Source organism: Dioscorea cayenensis, chromosome 7 (assembly GCF_009730915.1).
Source record: "Dioscorea cayenensis subsp. rotundata cultivar TDr96_F1 chromosome 7, TDr96_F1_v2_PseudoChromosome.rev07_lg8_w22 25.fasta, whole genome shotgun sequence".
Lineage (NCBI taxonomy): Eukaryota > Viridiplantae > Streptophyta > Magnoliopsida > Dioscoreales > Dioscoreaceae > Dioscorea > Dioscorea cayenensis.
Window position 1 is genome coordinate 23,993,485 of NC_052477.1, and position 17,033 is coordinate 24,010,517.

The following is a 17,033-nucleotide window of genomic DNA, read 5'->3' on the forward strand; positions in this document are numbered from 1 at the left end:
ATCAATTTTGCTGGTAACCAAACATAGTTTTACATGTAAAACTTTTTGCATTGCACCTACTTACACCTACTTGCAGGTTACCAACATGTAAGTGATACTTCTGCATGTTCACTAAAAGTAACTTTAAATAAATTGTTTGCTCATCATGACTCATCAATTTCAAAATTGAGAGGGCAAGGGTATGATGGAGACTCAAATATGAGAGAGGAATTTAATGGTTTAAAGACATTGATTTTAAATGAAAATCAATTTGCGTTTTACATCCACTGTTTCGACAAACAACTACAATAGGTGGTTATAATCTCAGTTGCCAAGAGTATTTTAGTTGTTTTTGATTTTTTTTGTTATATAAGTATGATTATGAATATTGTCTGTGATTTATGTAAAAGAAAGATGCATTACTTCAAATACACCATTAAAAAGTTGCAAAAAGATTGGAGATTGGCGAGATTTTTATAGGATGAGGCAAGCATCAAGAGACAAATCTTGTAAAACCAGAAGATACTCATTGGAGTTTACATTTTACAACTTTAATCCGTTTGTTAACTATGTGGGAATCGGTTTTTAGAGGTATTGCAAAAATGTGTGCGAGGATGGAACTATTACAAATCAAAAAAAGGTATTTGAGTCGAGTTTGATTAGCAAAATGGGAAGTTTTTGAATTTGTATTTGTTTTGCATTTGATGATAAAAGTGTTGGGGATCACAAACGAATTATCAAATGCTTTACAACAAAAAGATCAAGACATTGTTAATACCATGACGTTAGTTGATATTGTGAAAGATCATATACAAGATTTGAGAGATAATAGATGTGATGAGTTATTAGAAGAGGTTTGAAGCTTTTGTGCTAAAATGTGTATTCTAATACCCAACATGAAGGATAAAAATACCGGTTACGGTCGTTCTAGTCACGAAGGACATTGGATTACTTGTTACCATCATTATCATCTGTGAAGGTTTTATTGCGGTTCTTGATTTAATTGCTATTGAGATGAATGTCGATTCAATGAGATCACTACAGAGTTGCTAACTTTCATATCACGCCTTCATCAAAGAGACTCATTTTCTAGATTCCATCATGGTAAGCTACTTCACCTTGCTGAGATTTATTCTAATGATTTTTTTTTGTACAAGATCTTCAAGTCTTAAAAACACACTCTACTTTGATTCTATATTTTTGTTAAATGCTTATGGATACCAAAATTGGATTTATGTTGTTTTGAGCTTGATATTTAGTTATGCTATACTTCTTGCACATATATGTACCCTTATACAAGAAGCCGCACAAAAAAAAGGTGATATTGTTTTAAAAATCTGTTGATCCGTATTTTGTTTTTAATGTATTGCTTACTGTGCTTTTTGAGGTTCATAAAATTGTTTGTTATCTCTTACAGATAAGGAGTAAGGTCTTGCGAGGGTCAGCGTATCTTGGTCATTAAGTAGCTTGTATCTTCCTTTTGGGTTGTGGGTTTCTCTAGCACTTCTTGTTGTTGCAGTTGTTTATGTACTAAATATAAGCTTTGTATCCAAACCTTAAACTCTTTTGTTTGATGAGACCTTATTGTTTTGCTATCGATATATTCTATATATTTCTACTCTGTATAGATTGTGAGGCCTCACCGGGTTCCAACCTTGTGGCCGGGCATATAGTCGTTTAATTTGTTCACATCTTGGGCTAGCATGAGCGACTTTAGTATCTATGTAGCTATGTATATACATATATATATATATATATATATATATATATACTAGTTCTTAATTTTCCTAACAATGTTGTGTTCCTCCCCTTTATAAAAAACACAATAATTAAAAAAAAATTGTGAGTAATGATCTATTTTGGAAAATTACATACTAATTCACCCTACAAAACAATCTCATATGATTTATCTGGACAAAAAAAAAATCTAATACATGCTATAATCATAATTTATAACTTTACCATTGGAGTAATAATGAAGCCGGCTTCATTTTTATTTCAACAAAATAAAATTTCATTTTTTTTAAATATGTCATCAGTTTTAATTGTGTAGAGAATGCGTTTAAGTCTGCTCCTCTTTAAAATAACTGATTTTGATGTAAAATATTATTTTTACAATTGAGATTAATTCCAATAAATATGTTTTTAATTATTCGAAATATATTTGATTAGATCTCAGTTAATTTGGAAATAAATCAACTAATTATGTTTGTAATAATAATTAATTACCATTGAAAATAAACTTAAAAATAAAAAAAATTAACGAAATAATTTTAAATTAGAAAAATTGTCAATATGTAACCAACGAGTTAATTACCATTGAAAATAAACTTAAAAATAATCTTCATTGTAACGCTTCAAATACTATATTTTTAAATACTTAAAATATTCAACGAGTTATACAAAACATATAAAAATCTTCATCCAATTAGTTAAAAAAAAAACGAATTTATTAAAAACCGGCTGAAATTTTTTTCAATAATACTCAATTCCTATCCAACAAATAATTAACTGCAATGATATTTTAACTTAAATAGAATTATGAAAATATTTTATATTTATCACAATCAAAATACAGAGATATTATTAGGTTTTTCAATGGTATAAATGTAATAAAATCCACAGTGAAATTATGGTGATCTCATCCAGGGGTGTAATCGATCGAGTTCGAGCCGAACAACAAGCTATTCTAGCTCGAGCTCGGTTGAAAACTTTGCTTGATACTCGGCTCGAACTCGATTGAGTTTTATTTTGTAGCTCGTGCTTGACTCGATACATAAATCTGCTACTCTAGCTCGCTCAATTAAGCTCAATAAAGACTAATAAATTAATTTGATCATAGATAATTTTATACTCGAACTCGAATTCAAGCTCGAACTCAATTATATATATAAAACAAACTAAAATATAATATATATATATATATACACAAATACTACTACTCGATTAAACTCGCGAGCACTCGAGTTAAGTACTAAGATGCTCAAATTCAGTTCGCTCAACTACTCGAGCTCAAGCTCGAGCTTAATCCTAAGCTAGTCGAGTTCGAGCTTTCTCCAAATCAAATTTTAGTCAAGTATTAAGATGCTTGAATCATTTACACCCCTAATCTCATTTTAAGAAGGCCCGGAAAATAGATGGCCAAGACCGTCCAGTGGGCCACGTAAGCTCTGGTCTCTCTCGGAATTTTTCTATTATGGACGGTATTTTGGTCATATCACTATAGAAATCACCTAAAACCAATAAAATCTCGTAACTCTGTGAGGGTTTTTAGGGTTTAAGGCATCGTCTCCATCTCCGCCACCAATTCTGTCGATCTTTGGGTTTAGGGTTTTTGGATCCTTCGATTCTCTAGCAACGAACAACTTTGGTAGTATGTGGGCGCTTCGCAGGGCTGCGAATCCTTTGAGGTGTTCCTTTCCTTCCCATTTCCTCTTCATTATCCTTTTTGTTTTTAAAAAACTAGCGAAAAATGCTTCTTTTTTTCTTCAAATGATTCAATTTGTCTCTATTCTTGTCCTTTTAATGCTCGTATCGCATTTGAATGATGTGTTTTGATGTACTTGTTCGATGGCTTCTTTGGATTTATGAGTTTAATTTTTTGTGAAATTTGCATTTTGTTTAGTGACTTGTCATTGTTGATTGCGGAGGGACTCTTTGCTATATGTGATCTTTTGTTCGTATGTTAAGCTTTGTTGCCAATTGTTGCTCGTGTTGTGCTTACTTGTTGTTTAGAATGTATCTCTTTGAATGATGTTCATGATGATATGCTTACATGAGCGCATTTTAAAATATATATATATAAAAACTTAAGATATGTATCTGTCAGAGGCGTTGGTGTTGCTTATTGAGAATACCCATTAGTTGTGTAAATGCTTTGATTAATTTTAAGTCTTGCCAGAACATTTTGTGTTTCCACTGCAGGAATCAAGGCCACCGAATTGTGGCAGCGAGTGCCTGTTCTGCTAAGTCAGATATTTCTGGTGGTAACCCTGTTTCAAATGAGTGGAATTGTGAAAAAGATGGATGTAGTTCTGCAGGAAATATGTTTTTGAATTCAGTTTCACATGGAGTTTCTTTCACTAAAATGTCTATTTTGGGGACTAGAAGCCTTTCTTCTCATGCTGGAGCAAAAGTCCAGTGACAGTGAGAATGACGTAGAGGGAGGGGTTTTCTGATCTAGAATTAGCTCCAGAAGCGGATAAAGTTGGTGACTCTTCGGATGACTTAGAGGATGGGCTTTCTGAAGATGAACTCTCTGTTGAAGGCAAAGATGAAGGTGCCGATCATGCACTTGGCTTACTGGATGCTGCAAAGGATACAAATGTTGAAAAGGCTTTGAACAAAAAGATTGGCACATCTCCACTCTTTAAGATTTTTAATGGAGGCCCTCGCCTATCTATAAATAGTGCTCTTGATAAGTGGGTAGAAGAAGGTAATGCATTAGGACGAAGTGAAATCTCAACAGTTATACTTAATCTCTGAAAATGGAAATTGTATGGGAAGGCCCTTCAGGTACTTATTCTTTGAACAGACAATACAGCATGAAGCATTTTCTTGATCTGACTGGTAATGTTGTTCAAATGGACCTTTGTTCATTCATGGCTTGTTTGTGATCATGGTTTTGATTTTCTCTATTTCCAGATTGCTTCTCCATGGTTATGCCTTCAATTCATCTCTGTTTGCAGCTGCATACTATGCAATTTACTTTATTGATTGCTGTTTTTGATCAGACAACTCTATGAATTGCTCGTTACCTAAAATAAGGTTTTGATTATATTTTGCTTCCCAACTTCATCAACAATTCTATGCCAAAGTTTTGTCAGAGTTTGTGTTCTGTGAAGCTAGGAAAGAAGCTCCTTATAATTAACCTTGTAGGTTGTTTATTCCAGTTACTATATTCATCCAATAATTTAGTTGTGCATAAAATAAGTGTGATTTCAACCCTTATTATTTGGCAATTAACTTGGCAATATCTGAATCCTCTAATGTTATTTGTGCTTCTTAATTGCAAACTTTGGTCTGTCGGACTTGAACTATAATTTGATGAAGTCTTAAAATATTAATTTATTTGAAAGTTTATCTCTATGAGATTCATAATTTTATGAAAAACTTATGCAGTGCATAACCTTTTGTTTCTATTCTTTTTCTTGGATATGTATAGCTGTGCCAACAATATAGAAATTATAATGTTCAAAACGTGTGTTTCATTGCCTTTGGCATTATAGAAATTATAATTTGAATTTACCATGTTGTGTGATGAAATCCTGATTTTTGTGCAAGTCTTACACATGCAACTATAAATATTTGATTAATCCTTCTTCAGGTGTTTAATTTAATGTAGGCTTATTTTGTTTTATGAGCATTTGGCCTCTTTGGTTGCTTGTACTCATGGACTTGAATTTTGTGTAAAAGATTTGTGTAAATATTGTTATAATATCTCAGTTTTTTTGCTGGCCAAAGTCTAGCCCAATCTTTGTGCCTATTGCTTAGATCTGGAATGCCCTTTTTACCTGCATGACACTTTAGTAAAGGAAACCCTCCTATTCATGATGGTACTATTCAACATGAAAAAATTACTTTACAGTTTCTTCCCGTAGTTTTATTGCCTTTATTTTTAATTTTACCATTTTAAACGTTAAATTTAAGGTACTGGTTTGTGTTTACCAAGTCCCACACACATGGTTTCTTTGCACTTAAAGAATGATTTTCATAATTATGCAGTTTACGGAGTGGTTGGAAACAAACAAACGTCTAGACTTCACAGAGCGTGATTACGCTTCTTATGTTGATTTAATTGCTAAAGTACATGGAATTCAGAGGGCTGAAAAGTACATTGAGAAAATTCCAAAATCCTTGAGTGGCGAAGTGATCTACAGAACTCTCCTAGCAAACTGTGTCGCTGCAGGCAATATCAAAAAATCAGAGGAAGTGTTCAACAAAATTCGGGATCTCGGCTTCCCCATCACAACCTTCGCTATCAACCAACTATTACTGCTTTATAAGAGGGTTGACCGAAAGAAAATAGCTGATGTCCTCGTGCTGATGGAAAAGGAAAATGTCAAGCCATCCCTTTTCACATATTGGCTCTTGATAGACACTAAAGGTCGTGCAAATGATATCTCAGGAATGGAGCAGGTTGTAGAGAAAATGAAGGCAGATGGCATGGAACCTGATCTGAACATCCAAGCTATGCTGGCAAAGCACTACATCTTTGGAGGTCTCAAAGAGAAAGCAGAATCCATGCTGAAGCAGATGGAAGGGGATGACATTAAGGAAAATCGATATGCTTGCAAGTCTCTTCTTCGTCTATATGCAGATCTAGGCAAGGCTGAAGATGTAGAGAGGGTCTGGAAGGTGTGTCAAACTCATCCTCGTTTAGACGAGTGCTTAGCTGCGATTGATGCATGGGGCAAACTAGACAATGTAGAGAATGCAGAGAAAGTCTTCGAGGACTTGATGAGGACTTGGAAGAGGAGGCCATCTTCAAAATACTACAATGCATTGCTAAAGGTTTACGCAAACCACAAGCTTCTATCAAAGGGAAAGGAATTAGCAAAGAGAATGTCTGATAACGGGTGTCGTATCGGCCCATTGACATGGGATGCACTTGTCAAGCTCTACGTGGAGTCTGGGGAGGTCGAGAAAGCAGACTCGATATTACAGAAGGCTGCTCAGCAGAACCAGATCAAGCCATTGTACAGCTCATACTTGACTGTTTTGGATCAGTATGCAAAGAGAGGTGACGTCCATAATGCGGAAAAGATCTTTCACAGGTTGAAGCAGATAGGGTATGCTGGGAGGATGAGACAGTATCAGGCATTGCTCCAGGCCTACATCAATGCCAAAACTCCGGCCTATGGCTTTAGGGACAGGATGAAAGCTGATAACATGTTTCCAAACAAGCCAGTGGCTGCACAACTAGCAGCTGTTGACGCGTTTAGGAAGACACAAATCTCAGAGTTGCTTGATTGAAGGTGAGTTGAATACACTCCTGGCTACAAGGGGCTTGATACCTAAAGTTATATTTCAAGGTATGCAGATAAGCTCAAAGGGGCTCAAGGAATTTGGTGATTTCTTAATGGAGTCATTATGCTAAGCTTGAGGCATAGTTTATCTAGTAGTTAATTTTTTTGTCTCACTTTTATTTCCCATTGAGACGCTGCTTATGAACCTTTTTTGTGTAACTTTTATTACCAATGTTTTAATAATCGGACTAGTTATCAACCCGGTTAGGCAACCGGTTGAACTGTAATTTTTTCAAATAAATAAATATTTAAAAATTGAAAAGCATTAAAAAAAAAAAAAATTACATATTGCAAAGTTATATTATTTTTATGAGATCACAAAGTGTCAACTTTACATAAAACAATCATATAATAAATATTCAAAAATAAATAATTAAATAAAATATAAGTATATAATAACAATAATAATAAAAAAAAGAAATAAAGTAAAATATAAGTATGTAATATCTTGATTTTTGTTTTTTGAAACGAGTTTAACTTTAAAATTTTTTTAAAAAAATAAAAAAATTGGGTGGTCTGGTCCAACCGGTTCACCGGTTGAATCGGTTGAACGATCGATCAGGTTATTTGGTGTTTTATATGACTAATCGGATCAGTTTACTAACTGGTTTCCGGTTGAACTGGTCAGTCTGATTCGTTTTTTACAACATTGCTTATTACTGATTAATTTTTACTGTGCTTTTGTTGGAAATGTTTATGTGAATATTTATGTGTCATTAGGCAGATTTTAACAACGGATTTGAGCTCTTTATTAAAAAATGGCTGAAATATTTTTCCATAATACTTAATTCGTATCCGACAAATAATTAACTGAAATGATATTTAAGTTAAACAGAATTATGAAAATATTTTGTATTTAACACAATTAAAAATACAGAGAGATTGTTGGGTTTTTTTCAAGGGTATAAACGTAATAAACATCCACAGTGAAATTATAGTGATCTCACCCCAGGAAGGCCCATGGATAATACATGGCCCAGGACTGTCCATTGGGCCACGTAAGTTCTGGACTCTTATGGAATTTTTCTATTAGGGAGGGTATTTTCGTCAAATCCCTTTACAAATTCCACACTCGTATCCTCTTCGGCTCTTCCCGGCATAAAATCAATAGTCTCTTTGTTTTGTGAGGGTTTTTAGGGTTTAAGCCATCGTCTCCATCTCCGCCCCCAATTCCGTTGATATTTGGGTTTAGGGTTTTTGGATCCTCTGATTCTCTAGCAACGAACAGCTTTGGTAGTATGTGGGCGCTTCGCAGGGCTGCGAATCCTTTGAGGTGTTGTCTTCCTTCCCATTTCCTCTTCATTACCCTTTTTATTTTCTCAAAAACTAGCGAAAAATGCTACTTTTTTTTCTTCAAATGATTAAATTTTTCTCTGTTATTGTCCTTTTAATCCTCGTATCGCATTTGATTGATGTGTTTTGATGTACTTGTTCGATGGCTTCTTTGGATTTATGAGTTTAATTTTTTGTGAAGTTTGTATTTTGTTTAGTGGCTTATCATTGTTGATTGCGGAGGGACTCTTTGCTATATGTGCTTTTTTTTTCTTATGCTCAGTCTTTGTGGCCAATTGTTGCTAGTGTTGTGCTTACCTATTGTTTAGAATGTATCTCTTTGAATGATGTTCATGATGATATGCTTACATGAGCGCATTTAGTAAGATATGCATCTGTCAGAGGTGTTGGTGTTGCTTATTGAGAATACCCATTAGTTGTGTAAATGCTTTGATTAATTTTAAGTCTTGCCAAAACATTTTGTGTTTCCACTGCAGGAATCAAAGCCACCGAATTGTGGCAGCGAGTGCCTGTTCTGCTAAGTCAGATATTTCTGGTGGTAACCCTGTTTCAAATGAGTGGAATTGTGAAAAAGATGGATGTAGTTCTGCAGGAAATATTTTTTTGAATTCAGTTTCACATGGAGTTTCTTTCACTAAAATGTTTATTTTGGGGACTAGAACCCTTTCTTCTCATGCTGGAGCAAAGTCCAGTGACAGTGAGAATGACGTAGAGGATGGGTTTTCTGATCTAGAAGTATCTCCAGAAACAAATAAAGTTGGTGACACTCGGACGACTTAGAAGATGGGCTTTCTGAAGATGATCTCTGTGGAAGGCAAAGATGAAGATGCTGATCATGCAGTTGGCTTACTGGATGCTGCAAAGGATACAAATGTGAACAAAAAGATTGCCACATCTCCACTCTTTAAGATTTTAATGGAGGCTCCTCGCCTATCTATAAATAGTGCTCTTGATAAGTGGGTAGAAGAAGGTAATGCATTAGGACGAAATGAAATCTCAACAGTCACACTTAATCTTCGAAAATGGAAATTTTATGGGAAGGCCCTTCAGGTACTTATTCTTTGAACAGACAATACAGCATCAAGCATTTTATTGATCTGACTAGTAATGTTGTTCTAATGGACCTCTGTTCATTCATGACTTGTTTGTGATCATGGTTTTTATTTTCTCTATTTCCATATTGCTTCTCCTTGGTTATGCCTTCAATTCATCTCTGTGTGCAGCTGCATACTGTGCAATTTACTTTATTGATTACTATTGTGATCAGACAACTCTATGAATTGCTCGTTACCTAGAATAAGGTTTTGATTATATCTTGCTTCCCAACTTCATCAACAATTCTATGTCAGAGTTTGTGTTCTGTGAAGCTAGGAAAGAAGCTCCTTATAATTAACCTTGTAGGTTGTTTATTCCAGTTACTATATTCATCCAATAGTTTAGTTGTGCATAAAATAAGTGTGATTTCAACCCTTATTATTTGGCAATTAACTTGTCAATATCTGAATACTCTAATGTTATTTGTGCTTCTTAATTGCAAACTGTGGTCTGTCGGACTTGAACTATAATTTTATGAAGTCTTAAAATATTAATTTATTTGAAAGTTTATCTCTATGAGATTCATAATTTTATAAAAAACTTATGCCGTGCATAACTTTTTTTGTTTCTATTCTTTACTTGGATATGTGTAGCTGCGCTGACAATATAGAAATTATAAGGTTCGAAAACATGTGGTTCATTGCCTTTGGAATGACGCATAATTTTGTTTTTAGGATTTTAATAAATTTGAATTTACCATGTTGTGCGATGAAATCCTGATTTTTTTATGTTTATTGCAAGTCTTACATATGCAACTATAAATATTTGATTAATCCTTCTTCAGGTGTTTAATTTAATGTAGGCTCATCTTGTTTTATGAGCATTTGGGCTCTTTGGTTGCTTGTACTCACGGACTTGGATTTTGTGTAAAAGATTTGTGTAAATATTGTTATAATATCTCAGTTTTTTTGCTGGCCAAAGTCTAGCCCAATCTTCGTGCCTATTGCTTAGATCTGGAATGCCCTTTTTACCTGCATGACACTTTGGTAAAGGAAACCCTACTATTCATGATGGTACTATTCAACATGAAAAAATTACTTTACAGTTTCTTCCTGTAGTTTTATTGCCTTTATTTTTAATTTTACCATTTTAAACGTTAAATTTAAGGTACTGGTTTGTGTTTACCAAGTCCCACACACATGGTTTCTTTGCACTTAAAGAATGATTTTCATAATTATGCAGTTTGCGGAGTGGTTGGAAACAAACAAACGTCTAGACTTTACAGAGCGTGATTACGCTTCTTATGTTGATTTAATTGCTAAAGTACATGGAATTCAGAGGGCTGAAAAGTACATTGAGAAAATTCCAAAATCCTTGAGGGGCGAAGTGATCTACAGAACTCTCCTAGCAAACTGTGTCGCTGCAGGCAATTTAAAAAAATCAGAGGAAGTGTTCCACAAAATTCGGGATCTCGGCTTCCCCATCACAACCTTTGCTATCAACCAACTATTACTGCTTTATAAGAGGGTTGACCGAAAGAAAATAGCTGATGTCCTCGTGCTGATGGAAAAGGAAAGTGTCAAGCCATCCCTTTTCACTTATTGGCTCTTGATAGACACTAAAGGACGTGCAAATGATATCCCAGGAATGGAGCAGGTTGTAGGGAAAATGAAGGCAGAGGGCATGGAACCTGATCTGAATATCCAAGCTATGCTGGCAAAGCACTACATCTTTGGAGGTCTCAAAGAGAAAGCAGAATCCGTGCTAAAGGAGATGGAAGGGGATGACATTATGGAAAATCGATACGCTTGCAAGTCTCTTCTTCCTCTATATGCCGCTCTAGGCAAGGCTGAAGATGTAGAGAGGGTCTGGAAGGTGTGTCAAACTCATCCTCGTTTAGACGAGTGCTTAGCTGCAATTGATGCATGGGGCAAATTAGACAATGTAGAGAATGCAGAGAAAGTTTTTGAGGACCTGATGAGGACTTGGAAGAGGCCATCTTCAAAATACTACAATGCATTGCTAAAGGTTTACGCAAACCACAAGCTTCTATCAAAGGGAAAGGAATTAGCAAAGAGAATGTCTGATAACGGGTGCCGTATCGGCCCATTGACATGGGATGCACTTGTCAAGCTCTACGTGGAGTCTGGGGAGGTCGAGAAAGCAGACTCGATATTACAGAAAGCTTCTCAGCAGAACCAGATCAAGCCATTGTACAGCTCATACTTGACTGTTTTGGATCAGTATGCAAAGAGAGGTGACGTCCATAATGCGGAAAAGATCTTTCACAGGTTGAAGCAGATAGGGTATGCTGGGAGGATGAGACAGTATCAGGCATTGCTCCAGGCCTACATCAATGCCAAAACTCCGGCCTATGGCTTTAGGGATAGGATGAAAGCTGATAACATGTTTCCAAACAAGCCGGTGGCTGCACAACTAGCAGCTGTCGACGCGTTTAGGAAGACACAAATCTCAGAGTTGCTTGATTGAAGGTGAGTTGCATACACTTCTGGCTACAAGGGGCTTGATACCTAATGTTATATTTCAAGGTATGCAGATAAGCTCAAAGGGGCTCAAGGAATTTGGTGATTTCTGAATGGAGTCATTATGCTAAGCTTAAGACATAGGTTTATCTAGTAGTTAATATATTGGTTTCACTTTTATTTCCCATTTAGACGCGGCTTAAGAACCTTGTTTGTGCAACTTATTACTGATTAATTTTAGCTGGTACCTGTGCTTTTGTCAGAAATATGTGTTGCTATTTATGATTCATCAGCCAGATATTAACAAGGTATTTTAGTTCTGTTGTTTTTTTTTTGTTGCAGATGTATCATTAGATACATTACAGGGTAATGCATGCATCATTTCGGTTTTATTAGTTCCGGTTAGAATTTTTTTTTTTAAATTACAGTCCAATATATATATATATATATATATCTGGTATTTAGGCTTAAATCTGTTGGTTATTTTTAATTTTTAGGAGGTTGCTGGATTTGTGCTAAGAAAGAAAAGCCAATTACAAAACTTTGATTTAGTAAATATTAATTAAAAGCGATATTTTAAGATTGAAAAGTAATTTTTACATGAATGATAGTTGTTTATTGATTTTAATATTTTAAAATTACTTATTAAATATATTTATTTAAATAATTAAATAATAAAAGAATAAAGGGGCAAATTTAGGTGTTCCATTTGAGAGTTTGGGTTACTCTCTATTGACCAACCCATAGTGCATGGGAAGATAAACTACAAATCCAAGCTTGAACAAGTTACAAGGCACACTGGTGATGCTTTTTTTTCCGAAGATGGCTTGTGTTTTAGACCAACTATTAAGACAACATTGAACATTCATGGTTACACACTTGATAAAATTTAATGCTCCTTAGATTGTTTTCAAGTTGTATAAAGCTTTTCTTTTCATCAAATCATTCTTTTATTTATTTATTTATTTATTTATTTTTGACAATGTGGGCACTCTATCAACATAATGTCAAAAATTTAAAACAACCTTAAACATAAAACATTATTAATACTGTAACAACAGTTACTCTTTAACTCATGCTAAGTGGGGTTTATAATAAATAGCTTCTTCCCATATGACTCTTACAAATCATAGCATGTGTGTTTTGATTTTTCTTTTGCAAATGGCCCTCAATGAACATGGTCACACTTACAACCAAATGCGTCCACCTAATTTTGAAAAAAATAGTGAGTACCAATTCCTACATATAAAATGCATCAACCCATGAACATGACCAAATTCATCTCAATATATATATATATATATATATATATAATTTCATTTTTCCAATGATACATGCAAAAACAAAAAAACTCATTCAATTCATAGCAACTCAAAAAAACTCATATCTGTTGACAAATGCATGTTGCCATTATCTTGTGCAACATACATCAACTTTGATAAATTATACTATTAATTAAACAAATGCAATTATACAGTAAGGATAACTCTCAATAAAAACATTTTTTGATTCTGTGGGCCATTTGTATTACTGTGAATCTCATTTCTATAAATAAGGACAGTTGGCCAAGTTCCCTTGAATCTCTAAGAAAAAGAAAGAAAGGAAAAAAATAATTTTTTTTTTTTAAAAAAACTCTTTCTTTTTTACTTGTGAAACATGCAACCTCTCAAGATCTTCAAGAAACATCACAAGCACATCAACAGCCCTTTTCCTTCTCAACCAAAAACTCTACCTTTCATCCATGGATCCCTGTCCTTCAATCCAGGCAAAGTCCCCCAACACTATACCTTCCAAGTTGGTGATGATTTCCTGGTGAATTGGAGCTCTGGCAATGGTGGTTGGCTCTATATATCTCACCTTTCTCAGCCTAAGAGAAGCTTGTGGTCTACCATCCCTGGTGAGGCCTTCATCTCAGCTGCAGCTGCTCAGACTGAAGTGGAGGAGAGCAGAGGTTCCTTTGCCATACATGATGGTGATGTTTCCTTTGTCTCAAATCATCAGTCTATTGATGAAATCAGAGTTTTATATCAATCTGATATTGAGAAGAAATCAAAGGATCCTGATTTTTTGCATGGTTACTTCAAAGTAAATGATTCTTTTGAGGGGATAAAGTTCCCTGTTTTGATTATAACTGGATGGGTTTTCAGTAAGAGAAAGAAGGAGAAGAGAATTTATAGTAGTTTTTATTCAGGGGCAAGTAAAAGTTTATGTTTTGGCAGTCAGAGCAGGAGGAAACCTTCATGTGCTGCAAGGTATTGGTTTTTTCTTGATCAAAAGAACAAGAGTCAGATTGGTTTCAAGGTGAAATTTGGGGATTTATGTCAGCAGTGGAGCCCAAAAGGTTTTCGCAAATCCTCAAAAAGTTTTCCCAAGTGGAAACTGGTGAGATACAGGAGGCAAAAGATGATTGTTAATTTCTCAAGGAGAAGAGGATTCCTTCCTCTTTCTTCAGAGGAAGAGGAAGAACAAAAGGTTGAGTTGTTTAGAGGATTCAATAGGGTTTTCATCACATATTCTAGTGAGAATGATGAGAGGTTTTATGGATTTGGAGAGCAGTTCTCACATATGGAGTTTAAAGGGAAAAGGGTGCCAATACTTGTGCAAGAACAAGGTATTGGAAGAGGAGACCAGCCTATCACATTTGCATCCAATTTAGTGAGTTACAGGTAATGTGATTGATAAACTGCCAATTCAGAATTGTTTGGAAGATTGTTTCAATTTGGTTGTGTTGTTTTGCAGGTCTGGTGGTGACTGGAGTACTACTTACGCTCCTTCTCCAATTTACATGACCTCGAAAATGCGGTCTCTTTATCTTGAAGGATACTGTTATTCTGTTTTTGATTTAACAAAACGTGATAGAGTTCAAATTCAGGTAAGAATGTTGTTGTTCAAATTCATTTTATGTAATCATTGTTAAGAACAATGTTTTGGTTGTAGATATATGAAGGTTCAGCAGAAGGAAGGATACTGAATGGAACTTCACCTGTTGCACTCATTGAAAGTTTTACGGAGATCATAGGGAGACCTCCTGTGCTTCCAGAATGGATTGTTTCTGGTGCCGTTGTAGGAATGCAGGGAGGTACTGAAGCTGTTCGCCGAGTTTGGGATCAGTTACAAGAGCATGATGTTCCTATTTCTGCATTTTGGTTGCAGGTGACTAATTACCGTGCATATTAGTGTCTGGTGTTCTGCTGTGAAAATTTCATGAAGCTTGGAAATTTAATTGCAGGATTGGGTTGGTCAAAGAGAAACGTTAATTGGTTCTACAGTTATGGTGGAATTGGGAAGTAGATAAGAATCGGTATCCGGGATGGAAACAATTAGTCCATGATCTTAGAGCTTGTAACATACAAGTTATGACATATTGCAATCCTTGCCTTGTCCCGGTACACGAATTCCTCCTAAAACATGTAAATTTATTAGCTTATACAAACTTGATTTTACTTGCAACTAATTATCACATTCACATTTACTTGCAGACTGATCAAAAGATGAATCGAGAAAGGGACTTGTTTGAAGAGGCAAAGAACTTGGGCATACTAGTGAAAGACAACAATGGGGATACGTACATGATCCCAAATACAACTTTTGATGTAGGAATGTTGGATTTTACACACCCTAGAACCGGTGATTGGTTTAAGAAGATATTGCATGAAATGGTGGATTCTGGTGTAAGAGGCTGGATGGCGGATTTTGGTGAAGGATTGCCCTTGGACGCTAATACCTACTCAGGTTCATATGCTAAACCCTTTACCCTTCCAATTCAATTAAGCATGGATATTAACGCTATTTTATAGGCGAGGACACAATTGCAGCACATAACCGATATCCAGAATTATGGGCCAAGATCAACAGGGAATTTGTAGATGAATGGAAATCTAATTGTAATGGAAATAAGAAAGATGATTCAAATGAAAGTTTGGTCTTCTTCATGAGGGCTGGTTTCCGAGGAAGCTTCAAATGGTCAATGTTGTTTTGGGAAGGTGATCAAATGGTAAGTTGGCAGAAAAAAATGACGGAATTAAGAGCAGTGTCATTGGCTTGCTCAGTAGTGGTCTCTCTGGCTTTGCCTTGAATCACAGTGATATTGGCGGTTATTGTTCGGTAAACATGCCTTTCATTAGATATTACCGGACTGAAGAGCTTCTCATGCGGTGGATGGAACTAAATGCATTCAGCAGTGTATTTCGGACACACGAAGTAAGCAAATGAGTGATATCATGCTACAACTGATGAATACAGAATGTCTCATATTTCAAATATAAACTTGATCTTTTTGTTTTTATGAATGTATCAGGGAAACATTCCATCATCCAACTGCCAATTCTACTCAAACAGAAACACATTAGCTCAATTTGCGCGGTTTGCAAAGGTATTCAAAGCCTGGAAATTCTACAGACTCAAACTTGTGAAGGTAAGTTATAAAAACAAACAATGGACTATAGTTTGGGGATACATAGCACTATATTATTCACCTTCTAGCTGGACTAATGAACGCCAAAAAACATCTCCTTGTTTTGTGTTCTGACAGGAAGCAGCCGAGAAAGGATTGCCTGTTGTGAGGCATTTATTCCTACATTACCCAAATGATGAACATGTTCATAGCTTGAGTTATCAGCAATTTTTGGTTGGAAGTGAGTTTTTGGTGGTGCCTGTGCTTGATAGAGGCAAGAAGGAAGTTAAGGCTTATTTTCCAATTTCAGGAGGAGATCTTTGGCAACATGTTTGGACAGGGAGAGTTTATAGAAAACCATTGGATTATTCAGAGAAAAATCAACAAGGATTTGAAGCTTGGGTTGATGCTCCAATTGGCTACCCTGCTGTGTTTGTGAAATTTGGTTCCTCAATTGGTGAAACATTCCTGAGGAATTTGAGAGATCTTAATATTTATTAGATTAAGAGGTTGACATCATTGTATTTGTAATCTGTTCATTAAAAAAAAATTTCCATTCTTTGTATTGATTGATGATTGTTGCAAATCAAATCAACAAAAGAAATATGTTTTCTTTCTAGAATGCCACGTGAGTTTTGTATGAACTAAGTTAATCATCAGAGTTTGAAAATAGTTTGCAACATGCGATTATTTTAGAAGCAGGGTGCCTTTATTTTCATGCCCTTGTGATTCACATTATTTCTTTTTTCCCCCTTATGGTGGTTTTATTTTTCACTCATAAATTCATAATTGGGCAATTTAATTGCTTTTCTTAAAGATGTT

General features: G+C 35.2%; 1 protein-coding gene and 2 pseudogenes across 1 annotated transcript; all 3 read left to right on the top strand.

Annotated features, from left to right (window-relative positions):
* The first annotated feature begins 3,232 nt into the window (after positions 1-3,232).
* On the top strand, positions 3,233-7,257 carry LOC120265192 (annotated as a pseudogene).
* An 858-nt stretch (positions 7,258-8,115) lies between these two features.
* On the top strand, positions 8,116-12,084 carry LOC120264760 (annotated as a pseudogene).
* Positions 12,085-13,428: 1,344 nt separating this feature from the next.
* On the top strand, positions 13,429-16,768 carry LOC120264458 (sulfoquinovosidase-like). Its single transcript, XM_039272272.1, is given in 10 exon segments — positions 13,429-14,484; positions 14,558-14,690; positions 14,756-14,971; positions 15,048-15,083; positions 15,085-15,204; positions 15,298-15,550; positions 15,616-15,824; positions 15,827-16,018; positions 16,116-16,232; positions 16,350-16,768. Coding segments are annotated over 10 exon segments (2,649 nt in total). The 5' UTR covers positions 13,429-13,474; the 3' UTR covers positions 16,713-16,768.
* Positions 16,769-17,033: the final 265 nt, after the last annotated feature.